Source organism: Manacus vitellinus, unplaced genomic scaffold (assembly GCF_001715985.3).
Source record: "Manacus vitellinus isolate BGI_N305 unplaced genomic scaffold, ASM171598v3 scaffold_34_pilon, whole genome shotgun sequence".
Classification (NCBI taxonomy): Eukaryota; Metazoa; Chordata; class Aves; order Passeriformes; family Pipridae; genus Manacus; species Manacus vitellinus.
Window position 1 is genome coordinate 2,924,934 of NW_021940488.1, and position 15,252 is coordinate 2,940,185.

General features: G+C 41.5%; 1 protein-coding gene across 3 annotated transcripts in view; it reads left to right on the forward strand.

The window, feature by feature from the left end:
• APP (amyloid beta precursor protein) overlaps positions 1 to 15,252 on the forward strand; it is a 161,682-nt gene that overhangs the window by 45,275 nt on the left and 101,155 nt on the right. For all 3 annotated transcript variants that reach the window (XM_008924902.3, XM_018076935.2, XM_018076936.2), the window contains exons 3-4: positions 12,945 to 13,057; positions 14,529 to 14,722. In XM_008924902.3, the coding sequence (XP_008923150.1) occupies positions 12,945 to 13,057; positions 14,529 to 14,722 (307 nt within the window). The remainder of the gene's footprint in view (positions 1 to 12,944; positions 13,058 to 14,528; positions 14,723 to 15,252) is intronic.

Genomic DNA, 15,252 nt, shown 5'->3' on the forward strand with positions numbered 1-15,252 from the left:
TTCTCAGTGGCATTACAGGAAGTGATTGCTCAGGGTGTTAATAATCAACAATCTGTATTTCTGCAAAGTTGATCTTCAACTGCTGCTTATGGAGTTATTTATTTCAACAGCTGCTTATGGAGTTACTTATTCACTCATCAGAGCCCTTGCACAAGATGGTATTGCAGAAACATTTACTGCTTGAACTTGATTTCATACGGATTTCTGTTCTTTGCCAGAAGAGAGAGAGGGAGATCAACAACTGAATTAAATATCTACTGAAGTAAAAAGAATTCAAATTTTTATGAAGAAGCATGCCCTATGAAGGTGTTTAGGAAGGGGTGACTGGGGTAATAAAACTGAAACCTTGCTGAAGTTAACATTTCCTTGTTTAAAATGTGGTATATTCCCCACTGGAATGCTGGTGTTTGAAATGGCTTTTGATGACCAAATGTTAAATGTCTGTAGCAGTTTCATTCTTTGTACTGATCTATGGGCTTATGGTCATTACTCCCCCTACACATCAGTGACTAGTGGGGCCTTCTCTAGCTTCACTCCTAATACCAGATGCTTTACTCCAATTACCAAGAATTGCCCATCTCATCATATAATAATGCAAAGCACAGGGATTACTGGTCCAGGTTGTACTGAATTATTTCCAAGCATCTTATCTTTTATGCCATCCTTCCATTTAATCAGTGTCTTTAGTAAGTTACTGGTACAAATACATAGGGTGTAAACGAATTAATTCAATTATTTCTTACTGGATGTTGTTGCCATTTTAGAGCCCATTTTCCAGGTACATCTTATGTAGTGAAGTGCATTAAGAGCCACTTCAGGGAGGCGTGAAATTTTAAACTGCTTGGAGATTTGCGTTTGCAGATCTTGCTGCAAAACATGTCTGTTGTGAGAGAGGGGGCAGGAACACTGACAGCCAGCGTGCAGCTCCTTGTGCAGCTCAGCCAGCACACAGAACGTGATGTTAATAGCTGTTCAAATTTCTGCATTTGGTAGCATTTATGAAGCATAATCTGTTTGGAAATTCAGACATATTGTGAAAACCTGAAGGCAGCTGGGGGGAAAAAAAGACTCACAATACCAGATTCCTTAAGGCTTGAAATGTATCTGCTCTTTAGAAATACCACTAAGTGATGCTTGGTATTTATATCTAAATATAAGGAAGAACATTAAAATGGGTCCTGCAGTATCAGTCATCTTTATCCAGTCATGGTATGCAATTTTGTTAATTTCTGAAAACGTTCTTAGAGATGTTTTTATTTTTTAAAAACGGCTGGCTTTTGTTCTCTTTTGACATTTTTGGAAACCGACTTCATAAAAACAGTACAGAGAAGAGTGAATGTTGCCTTGAGTAAGTCTGGGAATGGTTAAGGACTTGCATACTTTACATAACTTTTTAACATACCAATTGAAAACAGTTCAAACCAAACAAGGGGGATTTCTCTTTATCTGATGTCTCCCTAGTGCTGAGTTACTCCATTATGGTGCAGGAGAGAGGCCTGAAGAAGAGGTCCAGTACTCACACCTGAAACTAAAGAGCTCCTGTAAATTAAGAAGTGCTTTGCCTGTGTTGATCTTGTGTCATCAAATGAGGAGATCGCACCTCCTCAGCTTTTCCTTACTGTTATTTTTTCCATGTTGTGATCGCCAGATACATACCATGACACACGTGTCTCTAGCTTTTCTCATAATTTGGAGCATGGGAGAGACAGCTTCCCTGGCAGTGTCAGGGACAGTAATTGGAGGACCAGTTGGTGGGAAACATGATCCAGTGATATCCAGTGCAGCTCTGCTCGTGTCTGTCACCTCCTGTGGGAACCAGGAGCTCTTAACCTGTGCTGGCTTTCCACACACAAGTTCTCTCAGCATTCTTTTTTGGTATTTGTTTAGTGCTTGAGTCATGCCATTCTCTGCTGTTTAGTGTCCTGCCTGGCAGAATGGTGAAGGATGTTATCAATCATGAAAAAATGTGCAAATGGGAGAGAACTTAAGCTTATGAGTACAGGGAATAAAGGGAATCTCAGAGAAGTCAGAAGACTACAAGACAGGAGGCAATTAATATTTTGAGATGCATGTGAAAAAAATCGAAGTGTACTTTATATAAAGGAAGAGCCTGAAAATTATGAAAAGAATGTGTTTCAGCAAAAGAATTCACCCCGCCTGAGGCTTTTTCTGAGTGTCCCTGATTTTTTTTAATAGCAGTATCTCAACACTAGACTTGCGATTCTGGTATAAAGACTGTTTTAGAGGTGTACAGATGACTGTTCTTTGTCCTGAGGATGAAATAGGTCCTTCCTTGAGATAACAGGCTGTCCTTTACCAAGAACATGTAGCACCCATATGTATGACATTCATATTTCCTCCTCTTGAGCCTTCCTGGGTTAGTCAGTCCAGAGGGTGTTTTTGACCTGTGGTGCAGAGGTTCTTGGAAATTGTGCTTCCTTAGAAGAAAACCTGTGTTCCAGCCAGTTCCCCAAATACCATTTGGTGTCCATATAGGTATACTTTTGTTTTACCCGCTTGTCTCAGCAGCCAATGACTCTGAGGTCCTTGGGACCTGCCCAGTGATGGCTTTTGTTATCTAAGCACTATGAAATGTGGAGAACAAAAGGCCTTTGGTGGATTTAAACCCTGGTTGATGGAGAATTGCTCTGTATTTTAGCCCTGTCACACACACAAAAAAAAAATTAGGACCAGAAGAATCTTACCTTGCTAAAAGGAGGATTCCTAAGTACCTGGATTTTTTTCTGCTGCGCCGTTCTGGTGATGGGAAGTCCTTAGCATATGAGGTGAGGTTCAGAAATATTTTGATTTTCTTTCCCTTTTGTTTCCCATTCCTTGCACTCCTGCTCCCTGCATGTAAGTACTTGGCAGGGATGTGTGCACTTGAGCGTGGAAGCAAAAGAATTCAACTGTCAGAAGAAGAAGAAATATTTATGAAGAAAGCATCTCAGTTTTTGTTTTTGATGATAGTGAAAAACACGGGGGGCATGGATGGTCAGGTTATGCTTATCTCTTGTGTCCCTTGCACTTCCTTTTCAGGCTGAGGTGGTCAGTGCTTTGAGGAACAACATTTCTGTGTTTCTTTCACTGCACCTTGCTGTACAAAGCTATGCAGGGACAGGATATTTTTCTAAAGGAATGGCAATGGCATGTCATGGCAGGGATATAACTGCATCTTTCAGGCAGTACTGTGTAGGCAAACCCTGAGGGCAAATACTTCCTTTAGAGTGAAAATGCTTTTATCTTTGGAGATAGCACTGTCCTATTTTCCTCCTGGATTTTTTTTCTCCTACTGGGTTGTGGCCAGAATTCTGCTTGGAGGGAATCTTGACAAAATCTTATTAAATCTTCACAAAATGGTCTCATTAAGCCTTTCACATTTAGAATCTGTTCCTTAGAGTTTTCTGGTACTGCTTTTTTTCAGGTTTATTCCTTTCTGTGACTTTTACTGACTTTTCTGTAGAACAGACAATTTCCAGTAATTTTTTTGATTATTCTGTCTTCCCATTTGAGGAGCCCAGTAATTCCTTCTGTTATTCTGTATGCTGTCAGTTTAGGATAGGACCTGGAATCTCAATAAAATCAACCCTCTGCTCCAAAAACCACCAAAAAACCCTACCCATGACCCTGCAGCAAGCACCCACAGGTGGCATCCTTCGCAGTCTTTTTTCCCACTTGTAAGCAGCTATGCTTCCATCCCCAATGCATTCACCAGCCCTTTAGAGCAGCTGAGCATGTCCTCTTAACAGATTTGTCAAACAGGACTGCTACAATAATGGAGTGAAAAGTAAAAAGTGGATCTGAAAAGTCTGCTGGGGCTGCAGAGGAGTCGGGGAAGGAGCAATAAGCAATTAAGCACAGTGTGGGAGGAGGAGAAGAGGGTTTTACTTGGGCAGAATCACATAGAAGCTTTGTAACTGAGGCAGGATGGAGTCATGCTGTCCAGAGTGACATCTCTAGACTTCATTATTCCTGCCATTTTCTAACTTACGAATTGCAGTAAATTAGGCAGGATCATATGATTAGGAGGGAAGGGGCCTGTGTCTGCAACAAATACTCTCTCATATGTGGGAGAAGCTTTGCAGATGTAACCTGTGCACTGAGAAATGGGAAGGGAGAGCAACTCAATCCTGAAATTTCTCTTCTTCCCCAAATGAATTTTGCAGGCTGCTTTTGGGCCTGTTTCTTAGTAGACTGAGGCAACATTTTGATTTGTGATGCAGGCCAAGAAAGTTTGCTAGTGAGTGATTGGTGCCTAGAGGAAGAAAATGGACAGGGAAACACGTCAGATAGCCTTTTTTGTGGGTAACCTTTGCTGCTGGTCACACTGATAACAGCTTCTGGGAGGGTATTTTTTGACTTTGTGGCCTTTAAGGAAGGTGGGACAGGAGCAGGAATCCCACCGTGTGGCATCACCCGTGATGCTGGGGTAATGGGCTTTAGCACAACTCTTCTGTGTTGCATTAATGAGCAAGAGAGGGACAGAAAAGGTGTCTTAGTTAACTCCCAGCAAAAATTTCCTGTGAAGACTGGGGAGACAAGTAAAAAGCAGGAGAGAAGTAAATGAACTTAATGCTGCAATGAACTGTTGAGGTACTGCGGACTTTTAAAGAATGTTTATATGCTTTGTGTGTAAATATGCCAGAGTGTGTGATGATGTATATTTGAATCTTCTTGCATGTAAACAGATGTATCTGTTATTGGTGTAATGCATCAAACCTGACCTTGTGTTCTGTCTGGGAAGGAAGACAATTTCATCAGAATATTCAGTCAGGCAAAAAAATAGCAAAGTGAGCAGAAATTCCACTTATGTCTGTGATGGAATAGCTGCAGAGGAAGGAGGAAGAAGGTTTGAGAAATAACTCTTTTTAATGTATGGCACCCTATGAAAATGAAGGCATAATAATGTGAATTAGTTACATGTATATTTATTTGTATATAGTTGATTATTTTTATCCGAACAAGTGTACTTTGATGGATTGTACCTAAAGGGTTTTAGCCCTTTGACTCCAGAATTTTGTATGAGGTATTTGGACTTGCCAAAAATCACAGTAGAACATGTGATATATCAAGACTGCAGCTCCTTGTTATCAAGCACGTGTGGATATTTAGGTGTCAGTGAGTCCACTACAGTGGGGTTTTCTTTTACCTTGATCTTGTGTCCCAAGTGTATGTCTTGTGCCATCCCACTGTCATTGAAGAGTATCTTAATTGTCATGATTTCTCAACTGTCGCAGGAGCATCAGGACACTAAAGTATAGTACAGCTAGAATTACCAGTCAGTTTTTAATCTAATAGTAGAGCTTTGCTCATCCCAAATTGTTGCCTTTTGTAGCCTAATAAATGGATAAATGTTGTGAATAGTGAAGGTGTTTTACTTGAGAGATACTGCATCAGAGTGTATTTGTTGCTATGCCTACTAAATAAGAGAAAAATAAACCACTTTTTAGTGGGTGTACTCTTTACCTTTTCAAGTTTGGTTGAAAGCAGGAATACAGAAGCATTCAAGGACTTTTTTGAAGCAGAAAAGAATAATAAAGCTAGAGATGCTTGCTTTGATGCTGTGAAAATGTTTGTTGGAGAACCACTGGCCTTTCAGATGCTTAAAGCATAGTGGATGGCTTTGCTCAAAAAATAATAAAAACCTCTATGGGAAATAACTTTTTGGAACTTAAGGATGATACAGAGAAGTGTCTAGGGTCACTGTTGGTTTGGCTGAGCCTCTGGAAGACAGAAGACCTGCAACTGTTCCCACTTCATGCTCCAGAGGTGGATGTGCAGATCGTGCTGTCATTTCTGCTCCTACCCTTGAATTTTGGGTCTGCATTGCTGCCTGTCTGCAATGCTGAGGGTCTCTAACCGAAATTCATGTGATAGATTACAGATAAAATGGTGGAGTGGGAACAGTTTTCCTACAAAGCTGTTTTTGGAGGAAGTTTTACGGACAGGAGTTTACTCAACAGAAAAATATACATGGTTCAGACTGCTGGGACACAGGCATCTTATATTACCAGTCCCACCTTGCCTTCCTGTTGGCTCATGATTAGGTATTAGGGAGAGGCCTTTAGCTTCCATTTTAAAATTAGATTTGATATTGAAGAAATCCGCAAATCCCTTGTTTACTATAGACTGTTAAAATCCTTCAAGCTAGACTGAAGATGTTTAATAGTGTGGCTTAACATGTGTTGTGCTCAAGTTCAAAGGAAAGCCTCGCCATGGGCCGAGGAAGGCATCCATCCCTGGGGGCTGGCACTGCAGCAAACTCTCCTTCAAACCAGGTTTTGACAGACACAGCCTCTCCCTCTTCATCTGAAGGTACAGAGTCTAATATAGCGAATGCACTGTGGTTCATTTTATCGCTGGGTAATTGTGCTTACTGAACCATTTTACTGAAAAATTAAACACATTCTTAAAGTATCTAGGTGCTTCCCATCTTCTCTACTTTTCTGGACTTCTGAAGAAAAGAAAAAGCATGTTCAAGAAAGCATTGCTACTTTGCAGTTGAGACCAGTGTGTTTGGCTTGCAGTCTGATGCAGGTTGTAGCTAACTGTTAATTGCCAAGTGAGAAAGCATCACACATAAAGACTTTGGTAAGCATCTCAATTAATGAAAGTACCTAAAGTTACGTGGCTGCTTAAATAGATGCAATAGTGTACGTGTAGCATAATAAGTGGTAAAGAAATGTGGCTGGGTAGGCACAAGGGCTGGCAGAGGTGTTGCACCAGGGGAGCAGGGCAGTGCAAAGCCTCGTGGCAGTAGGACAGGGAAAGATGCAGGGTTGACTGCTCTTTGGTGCTCATACGAAGTGTGTGATGGCTCTGGATAATCAGTGCAAACTCTCAGGGAAATAACACATTTCTCTGAATGTTCTCAAATATGTACTGTGCAGGCACTTGAGCTTGTAAATTTGTGTAAGCGAGGCCCTTGTTCTCATCCGTGACGCTGAAATGAAACCTTGAGCCCCAGAGCCTCAGCATGTGTGCTGCCTCCTCATGCTTTGTGTGAAAGTGCTCCTCTGAACGTAATTTGAACATGCTTATTTTTCAGTTTGGAGCCATCTGCTAGCAGATGTTTGGTTTTGTCACAGATTTTGTTTTGTTACCTTTATCACCTAGTCTTTGCTTTCTTCCTGTGCAATGTTGGATGGATGCTCATGTCCCATCTACTTTATGCAGTGGCTGGAAAATCTGCTGATCAGGACCATGTCTCACGCAGTATTTTTATTTTTAATTACTTTGCCCTGATATCTTCCATTAGCCAGCTAGGGCAGTCATCTTTTATGAACATGCCTACTTGCTGAGCTTTTTTTCTTCCTAGAGAAGTTTTAAAAGAATGTGTGAATTATTGCCTTCACTATAATCCTAACTCTTTTATTAGAGGTTGATTCTTAATGCTTTTCTTAGTATTTGCTATATTGAAAAATGAAATTTCTGGGCCAGAACTTCTGGTCTTACAGCAAAAAATCTGTTGTTGTTCCAAGAGTATTTTTCAGAGGATAGGATGTCCTTGACTGAAATAAAATTATTAATTTTATTGTTGTTGAATGATGTGTGATACACCAGGGTGGGGCAGTCTGAAGAATTCTGCAACAAACTTAGTGAAGAACCAGTATTAAGAGGGGGATTACTCACCTTGTGGGGGTTTCAGTTGGCAAGAAGCGACTTGCTTTGCAGCAGGTTCTTGGCCTTCAGCTAAATGAGGGGTAGACACAGGGTGGTGGCTTTTAATGTGGTAATGTGACCTCTACTCAGAATTCTCCTTTAGGGCTGTTTTCTCCAGATGGCCAGAAACTCACAAGCCAGCGGGGTCTGGTTTTGTCCAGTCCTTCCCTGCAAGAGTGGGTAAGCAGCTACTGGAACCCAAGTAGCTGTTTTGTTGGTGTGTTGGATCACTTGAGGGAGTTTAGTGATTTATGATCAGCAGACAAATGGTGCCATCATGGTTTATTATTAGAGTGCCTCTGCAGAGCACAGATTTCCAGCTGTAATCAAAATACAAGAGGTGCTGAAGAAGGCAGAGAAGTACTGGAAAACAGGGATAAATATGAGGCAGAGGTAGTGCTGGTGGTGGTAATGATTCCAACCCTCTGTGGTGTGGATTTTGTACAAATTTTGCAAGCCCCACTTTGAGTGGTGTGGTCAGGGCTTAGCTATGGCTCACTGAGTGGGTGAATGGGGAGCAGGGGCAAGGTGCTGGTGAGAGCAAGGGGACAGCTTGGGTCCAGGGAGGGTTTTATGGCAGTGCTGCTGCCTGGGGAAATGCTCATGCAACTTGAGTGTTGCAGGCAGGGTGTTGAGGATAGCCTGGTGTGGTACAAATCAGTATGTTGCTGTGCTGGAAATAAAAATAATGCTGGAGTTGAATTTTGCAATCCCAGCACCTGGTAGTAGCAATTACAACCAACACTGGGCTGGAATTCTCCATCAGTCAGAACAGTGTACTAATGCACAGCTCTCAGTCATGGTGTGTCCTGGCAAAGAGAAGCAGTATTAACAGTTTTTCCTTACTCTTAGAGCCATACACGTTTCTCCTTCTCTTTGGAGGTGCAGGATTGCTCTCCCTTCTCATGTGCTTGTCTCCCCTGTGTATTCTGCAGGTTACTTGTTCAAAAAAAGCAAAGAATCCTCAAAGTCTTATGACTCAGCAGCACTGAAAGTTAAACATGTACTGGAGTGATACAAGAGGAAGCTTGCCTGCAAGACAAAAGTGTTAGAAGTGCTTCTTTCTGATGAATTTTTGTTTCTATTAGACTAGCCCAGGCAAAATAAATGTTGCAGTTGTCAACTGAATTCAGTTTATTTCATCAAACTGCTACTTGAACATTGATTTATTTAAAAGAGCAACAACAAAAATAGGACAAAAGTTCAGAGCTTTACACTTAAAATTCAGTAGTAATTACCATGAAAGGAACAGATTCTAGTGCTGGTGGTGGTAATGATTCCAACCCTCTGTGGTGTGGATTTTGTACAAATTTTGCAAGCCCCACTTTGAGTGGTGTGGTCAGGGCTTAGCTATGGCTCACTGAGTGGGTGAATGGGGAGCAGGGGCAAGGTGCTGGTGAGAGCAAGGGGACAGCTTGGGTCCAGGGAGGGTTTTATGGCAGTGCTGCTGCCTGGGGAAATGCTCATGCAACTTGAGTGTTGCAGGCAGGGGGTTGAGGATAGCCTGGTGTGGTACAAATCAGTATGTTGCTGTGCTGGAAATAAAAATAATGCTGGAGTTGAATTTTGCAATCCCAGCACCTGGTAGTAGCAATTACAGCCAGCACTGGGCTGGAATTCTCCATCAGTCAGAACAGTGTACTAATGCACAGCTCTCAGTCATGGTGTGTCCTGGCAAAGAGAAGCAGTATTAACAGTTTTTCCTTACTCTTAGAGCCATACACGTTTCTCCTTCTCTTTGGAGGTGCAGGATTGCTCTCCCTTCTCATGTGCTTGTCTCCCCTGTGTATTCTGCAGGTTACTTGTTCAAAAAAAGCAAAGAATCCTCAAAGTCTTATGACTCAGCAGCACTGAAAGTTAAACATGTACTGGAGTGATACAAGAGGAAGCTTGCCTGCAAGACAAAAGTGTTAGAAGTGCTTCTTTCTGATGAATTTTTCTTTCTATTAGACTAGCCCAGACAAAATAAATGTTGCAGTTGTCAACTGAATTCAGTTTATTTCATCAAACTGCTACTTGAACATTGATTTATTTAAAAGAGCAACAACAAAAATAGGACAAAAGTTCAGAGCTTTACACTTAAAATTCAGTAGTAATTACCATGAAAGGAACATGAGCTTTGTGTACATCTAAATAATGGACAGAGTTCAATTTTGTTTGTAATAAAAAATAGAACTGAAGGCAATAGAAATCACATGTAAAGTTGCAAGTGATTGCTATTGCCCAGATTTTCACAACTCTAATTTATTATAATTCTGTTTAATGAGGGAGTGTTACACTGAACAACTGTCCTTCTCCCCATGGATATTAGTGTGCTTTATCTTATTAATTGCACACTCAGGCATACTTGTGATGACACTGCAATGTTTGCCCTGGCTGCAATGCCCAAAACTTTGGACATACAGCTCTCCATCTTTTGTTTGGTGGCTGTAACTCAGGGGTACATTGTATTTGTTTCTTTTCACAGAATCCCAGAATGGGTAAGGTTGGCACAGGATTGCATCCAGATGGCTCTTGAATATCTACAGAGAGGGAGGCTCCACACCCTCTCTGGGTGATCTGTTCCAGTGTCCATCACTGCACAGAAAAGAAGTTCTTCCTCATTTTCAGGTGGAACTTTCTGTGCATCAGTTTCTGCCCATTACCTCTTGTCCCATTGCTCAGCACCGCTGAGCAGAGCCTGGGCCATGCCCTGACCTTCAGATACCGACAGACATTGATGAGATCTCCTCTCAGTCATCTCTTCCCGAGGCTGAGCAGGCCCAGCTCCCTCAGCCTTCCCTTGTAAGAGAGATGTTCCAGTCCCCTCATCAACTTTGTGGCCTCCTCTGGCCCCTCTCCATGAGCTCCATGTCTCTCTTGTACTGAGGAGCCCAGAGCTGGACACAGCACTCCAGATATGCCTCACCAGGGCTGAGTAGAGGGGCAGGATCACCTCGCTGACCTATTGGCAATGCCCTTCCTAATGCACCCCAGGATCCCATTGGCCTTCATGGCCACAGGAACATGCTCTTGGCTCACGGACAGCTTGTTGTCCACCAGGACCTCCAGGTCTTTCTCCACAGAGCTGTTTTCCAGCAGGTGAGCCCTCAGCCTGTCTCGGTGCCTGCGGTTATTTTTCCCCAGGTGCAGGACCTGTTACTTTGTTTTACTTCAGACTGTTCTTCTGTGACCCACTCCAACCTGTCAAGGTCCTCCTGAAGGACCGCACAGCACTCTGGGGTATACCATTAATTGCCTTCTAACTTCATACACACAATATTGTAGTCATATTGCAATCCTGTTAACATCCCCCCTGTTAAGGGGAATGGAGCCGTTTTGTGCAGATGTTATCAGGTGTGTTTGTACTTGGATTTGTACCCGTGTGTGTCAGAGAACAGATGGCACAAGCTCACACACAAGCATCAGATTGAGTTTGCTGGAGTAAAACCCACTCCAGGATTTTTTTGTTGTTGTTTTATAGAAATGTTTGCCCTAAAGACTACTTTGAATGTTTTTCGTGCTTGAACAACTGGAAAGGTATAACTGCAGTTCTCCATTAAGTTATCATGTTTTAGGAGAGCAATGTCAACATGCTCTTGAGTCTTCAGCAAAGCAGCCCTGTGCTTGCCTAGTGCTCAGGTACTTTACTAAATTGAAGCATTAACAATTGCCAGTTACTTATGGACTGAGTTACTTTGAGTTTGTGACAGGCTGGTCCCCTACAAAGCTGCAAATTCGTTCAAATTTCACTGCAAGATTAGTGTGTGATGCCACTGGGAGCAGAGACTGTTAACTGAAGGTGCAAATTTTGTATTTTGGGTTACCAGAAAGTGTTCTAACTCATTCTTTTTGCAAGTTTATTTTATACACCTCTAGGAAGCATTTCTGTTAATAATTTGCAGGCATCAGAGTATGTTATGGCAGGTAAAAATAAGAAAATCTGTTTTTTCCTAGTTAAGTGACTTAAGTAAACTAGTTACTAGTTCCTGAAAACTGACTGACTTTAAAGGCTTCAGATCAAAAGCACCGAAATACAGCAAGGAATTTAATATGAAATACACATATTGGTGATTAGCAAAGGTATGTATTTGTTAAGTTCTGCTTTCTCCCTCAATGCATTGGGTGTTAGTTTTGAAACTGACTTTTTAATTGTAAGCCTTAAAGGCCACTTCATCGGCTCCCTGAGATGACCCTCTGCTGAACAGTAAACTTGTAGTCATCTCATTTTGATTAATTAACCTTTTATTACATTCTTACAGCCATTGAACCACCCCAATACCACAGGCTGTAGTTTTTTGGAGGTTACAGACTACAGGTCTTCAGGGAGCTGATCATTTGTGCCAGCTGAGTGATGTGCTTTTGCCAGTGCCTGTTCAGTGTAACAGACTTCTTGAAAGAACTCTGTAATTTCTTCCTTAAAAAATATCCTTAGGGGGCTTGGAGGTTATTTAATTATAAAACCAGAATTGTACAGAATTACAGTGATTTTAGTCTAATAAATCATGTTACTTACCATCTGCGTTTCTTCTTATTCGTGAGCGTCCTTCATTTCATGAGCATTTACATTTTTGTTCTACTTTTGAAGACAGAACAATGTCTGGTCAGTTATGTCCTTGGTGAAGAGCCCTTTTTCCCCACTTCAGTCTGACCAGATACTCTGGTGATCATGAATCATATTGTTCCCTGGCTGATGAGCTCTACTTGCTTATCAGCCTTCTGGGCTAACCTGAATTCATCTGGCTGATGAAATGAAGTTGCAATGAAGAGGCTGCATCAACAAAATAACTGAATGTGTTGCTCTTAGTGTTGTGGTTCACGAGAAATACTCTTGAATTGTTTGAAACAATTTGTTGGTGTCAGATTTGTTTTGTGTGCAAAAAATTAAGTATTTCAGAACACTTCACACCCTCTCCCTACTGCTAGTAAGATGAAAAATGTAGTTGTCCTTCCCTGTCCCCTTTAGTCCCCTTCTTGGAGCTTGATCCACCATCCCCTGACTTCATGTTGCATCACACGTCTGCAATGGGTCCTGCAAGTTTCACTCAGGCTATATGGAAGTTAGAATATTACACTGAGGTTTTCATAACATAATACCTCTGACATCAAAGACAGGAGCTACTTTCCAATGGCAAGTTGGAAGAAGGTCATAATGGAAGCACCACTTCTCTGCAAACAGACCCTGCCTCTCATTCACAAAAGCTGCTTTATGCCTAGATAGAGGTTTAACAGGATGAGGTACTGGAAGAAAGATTAATGGTTTTGTATTTTTTTCCTTTTTTTTTTTTTTTTTTCCCTTTCAGTGGGCGAGTTTGTGAGTGATGCCCTTCTGGTGCCAGACAAGTGCAAGTTCCTTCACCAGGAAAGGATGGATGTGTGTGAAACTCACCTGCACTGGCATACTGTTGCTAAAGAGGTATATTCATGTCTTAAAATTTCCTGCCTTCCTTCTTTAAAGCTGTGTCACTCTTCTGAGCATGACTTTAAATATAGCTGCAGCCTGGAAAACAAAGAGCAGTATTTCAAAGGTTTGGGTGAATGGCATTTTGTTCTGCTTTGTAAGGGAGGAAATGGGAATCTGAGCACATCAGAGTCCGTGACTGGATACTTACCATTGACCTTTGAACAATGACCCTGTTTCATAGCACTGCTTTTTCCCTCACATCCACTCCCACACCCACTGTGTTTTCTGCCTCCCCTGGCTTCCTTTGTTAGTGCTGCTTTGGAACTAAATGCCTAGACTTTGCCTTTAATCATCATCCTGGATGGACATTATCCATTATTTATTGTGGATATTGGTATGCCAGGTGCCCAGAGAAATCAAAGAGGCCTCAGAGAGTGCACTGTATGAAATTCAGCTGAGAAGGGTAGGAGAGCTGATAAGAGCTAGAACTAGCCAAACACATTTTGCAGTCAGGCACAGAGTTTTTACAGTTTACCAGTGCTTTACTGAAAACAGAAATAAACTTAATATTACAATTGCTAATGTGTCTTGGACATCTTTTCCTTATGCAGAGAGGTTTTAGGAGTAAAAGCCAAGATGAGCTTCCAAGAAGATTTCTGGCTGCTATTTTGTTTGGAACCTCTTAGTTTGTATGTTATCCCACCTTCTGGAGATGAAATTTGAAATGTGCTCAGCAGCTTCTCAAATGTTCAGTTTTTGCTTGAATCATACTTAAATGAAGCTTTTAAGGCACCAACCTTCACACAGGGAAACTCTAGTTCATTTTAACTACTCGCAAACTTGGAATGGCAATAGCCCAGAAGAAGAACACTGTGCACCACTGAACTATTTTCCTTTTTTCACCTGTCATACATCACTTTTATCTTTCTGTCCTACATCACTGTATCTTTAAGGTATAATTTTGCATGACTGTTTTCCAGACAAGGCTAGGAGGAAATTTACTAGCAGAGGTATCAGACCAGATACAGTGTGTTTCCAGTGTGACAGGTATTTCAAATATTAATCTATCCTGCAGTGAACTCTTCGATAGCACTAGTGAATCAGGATTGGGATTAATACATCAAATTACTGGTCTGTCTTGAAGTTTGCTGTTTATGAGGCAGAGCCTGTGAGCGTTTTAGACAAGAGGATATGGAGTTGTCACGTATATGAGAGAAGACAAGTTTTTCTGTACTGGGAAAAACTGAAAGGAGAGCTTTTTGCTTACAGTGGTTTTGTGGACAGAGCCAGGGACCTACCTACAGTCAGGCAGGGAATGCAGACATGACCTTTGAAATTGCATTTCAAAATTCAGAGATTGTGCAGTTCACCAGCTTTGACTTCCTAAGGCAGCCCTTTCATGTTTTCTCAAGGTCTGTGACAGTTTTTTTCTCTCTTCCTCCATGACAATATTGTTGCTCTTCCTTTTTTCTCTTTTCTACAGTCCTGTAGTGAGAAGAGCATGAATCTGCACGACTATGGTATGCTGCTGCCCTGTGGGATAGACAAGTTCCGTGGTGTGGAGTTTGTCTGCTGCCCCTTAGCAGAGGAGAGCGACAATCTTGATTCAGCTGATGCCGAAGATGATGATTCAGATGTCTGGTGGGGAGGTGCAGATGCAGACTATGCAGATGGAAGGTAAGAGTGACTTTGCACCCTTCAACTCGTTATGAACATCATATTAAAGATGCCAAAAATCTGTCTAAAAGACCTCAGTGTGGAAGAGTCACTGCTCTGTATACGTGAACTTGCGCCTGCGGTGATCGAAAGCATCAGTGTTCTGTTCTACTCAGTTATTTTTTCTTTCTGCAGAAAAGCTTATTGTTAAAATAGTTACTGCACTTTTTGATACCTTCGTAATTTCTTCAGTGAGGAGTATTGCCATATCTATAACAAAAATGCTTAAATACGTACTTTTGGACAACTAAGATAAATAGTGTACCCTTAAGACTCTTCATGTGCAGTCTGGGGTCCTGCAGCAGGTAATCAGCTGACATAAGCAGTGAAAGTTTTGAAATGTTTTCATTCGTAATAGGTGTTAGTACTGTAAGAATACTTTTCTGGTGACAATTAGTTTCTAAACAGGATCTAAAAGAAAATGTGTTTCAATATCTAGCCTTTGACAGAGTCATTAACACACTGCTGTTAAGGTGGAGCATGGAGGTTTC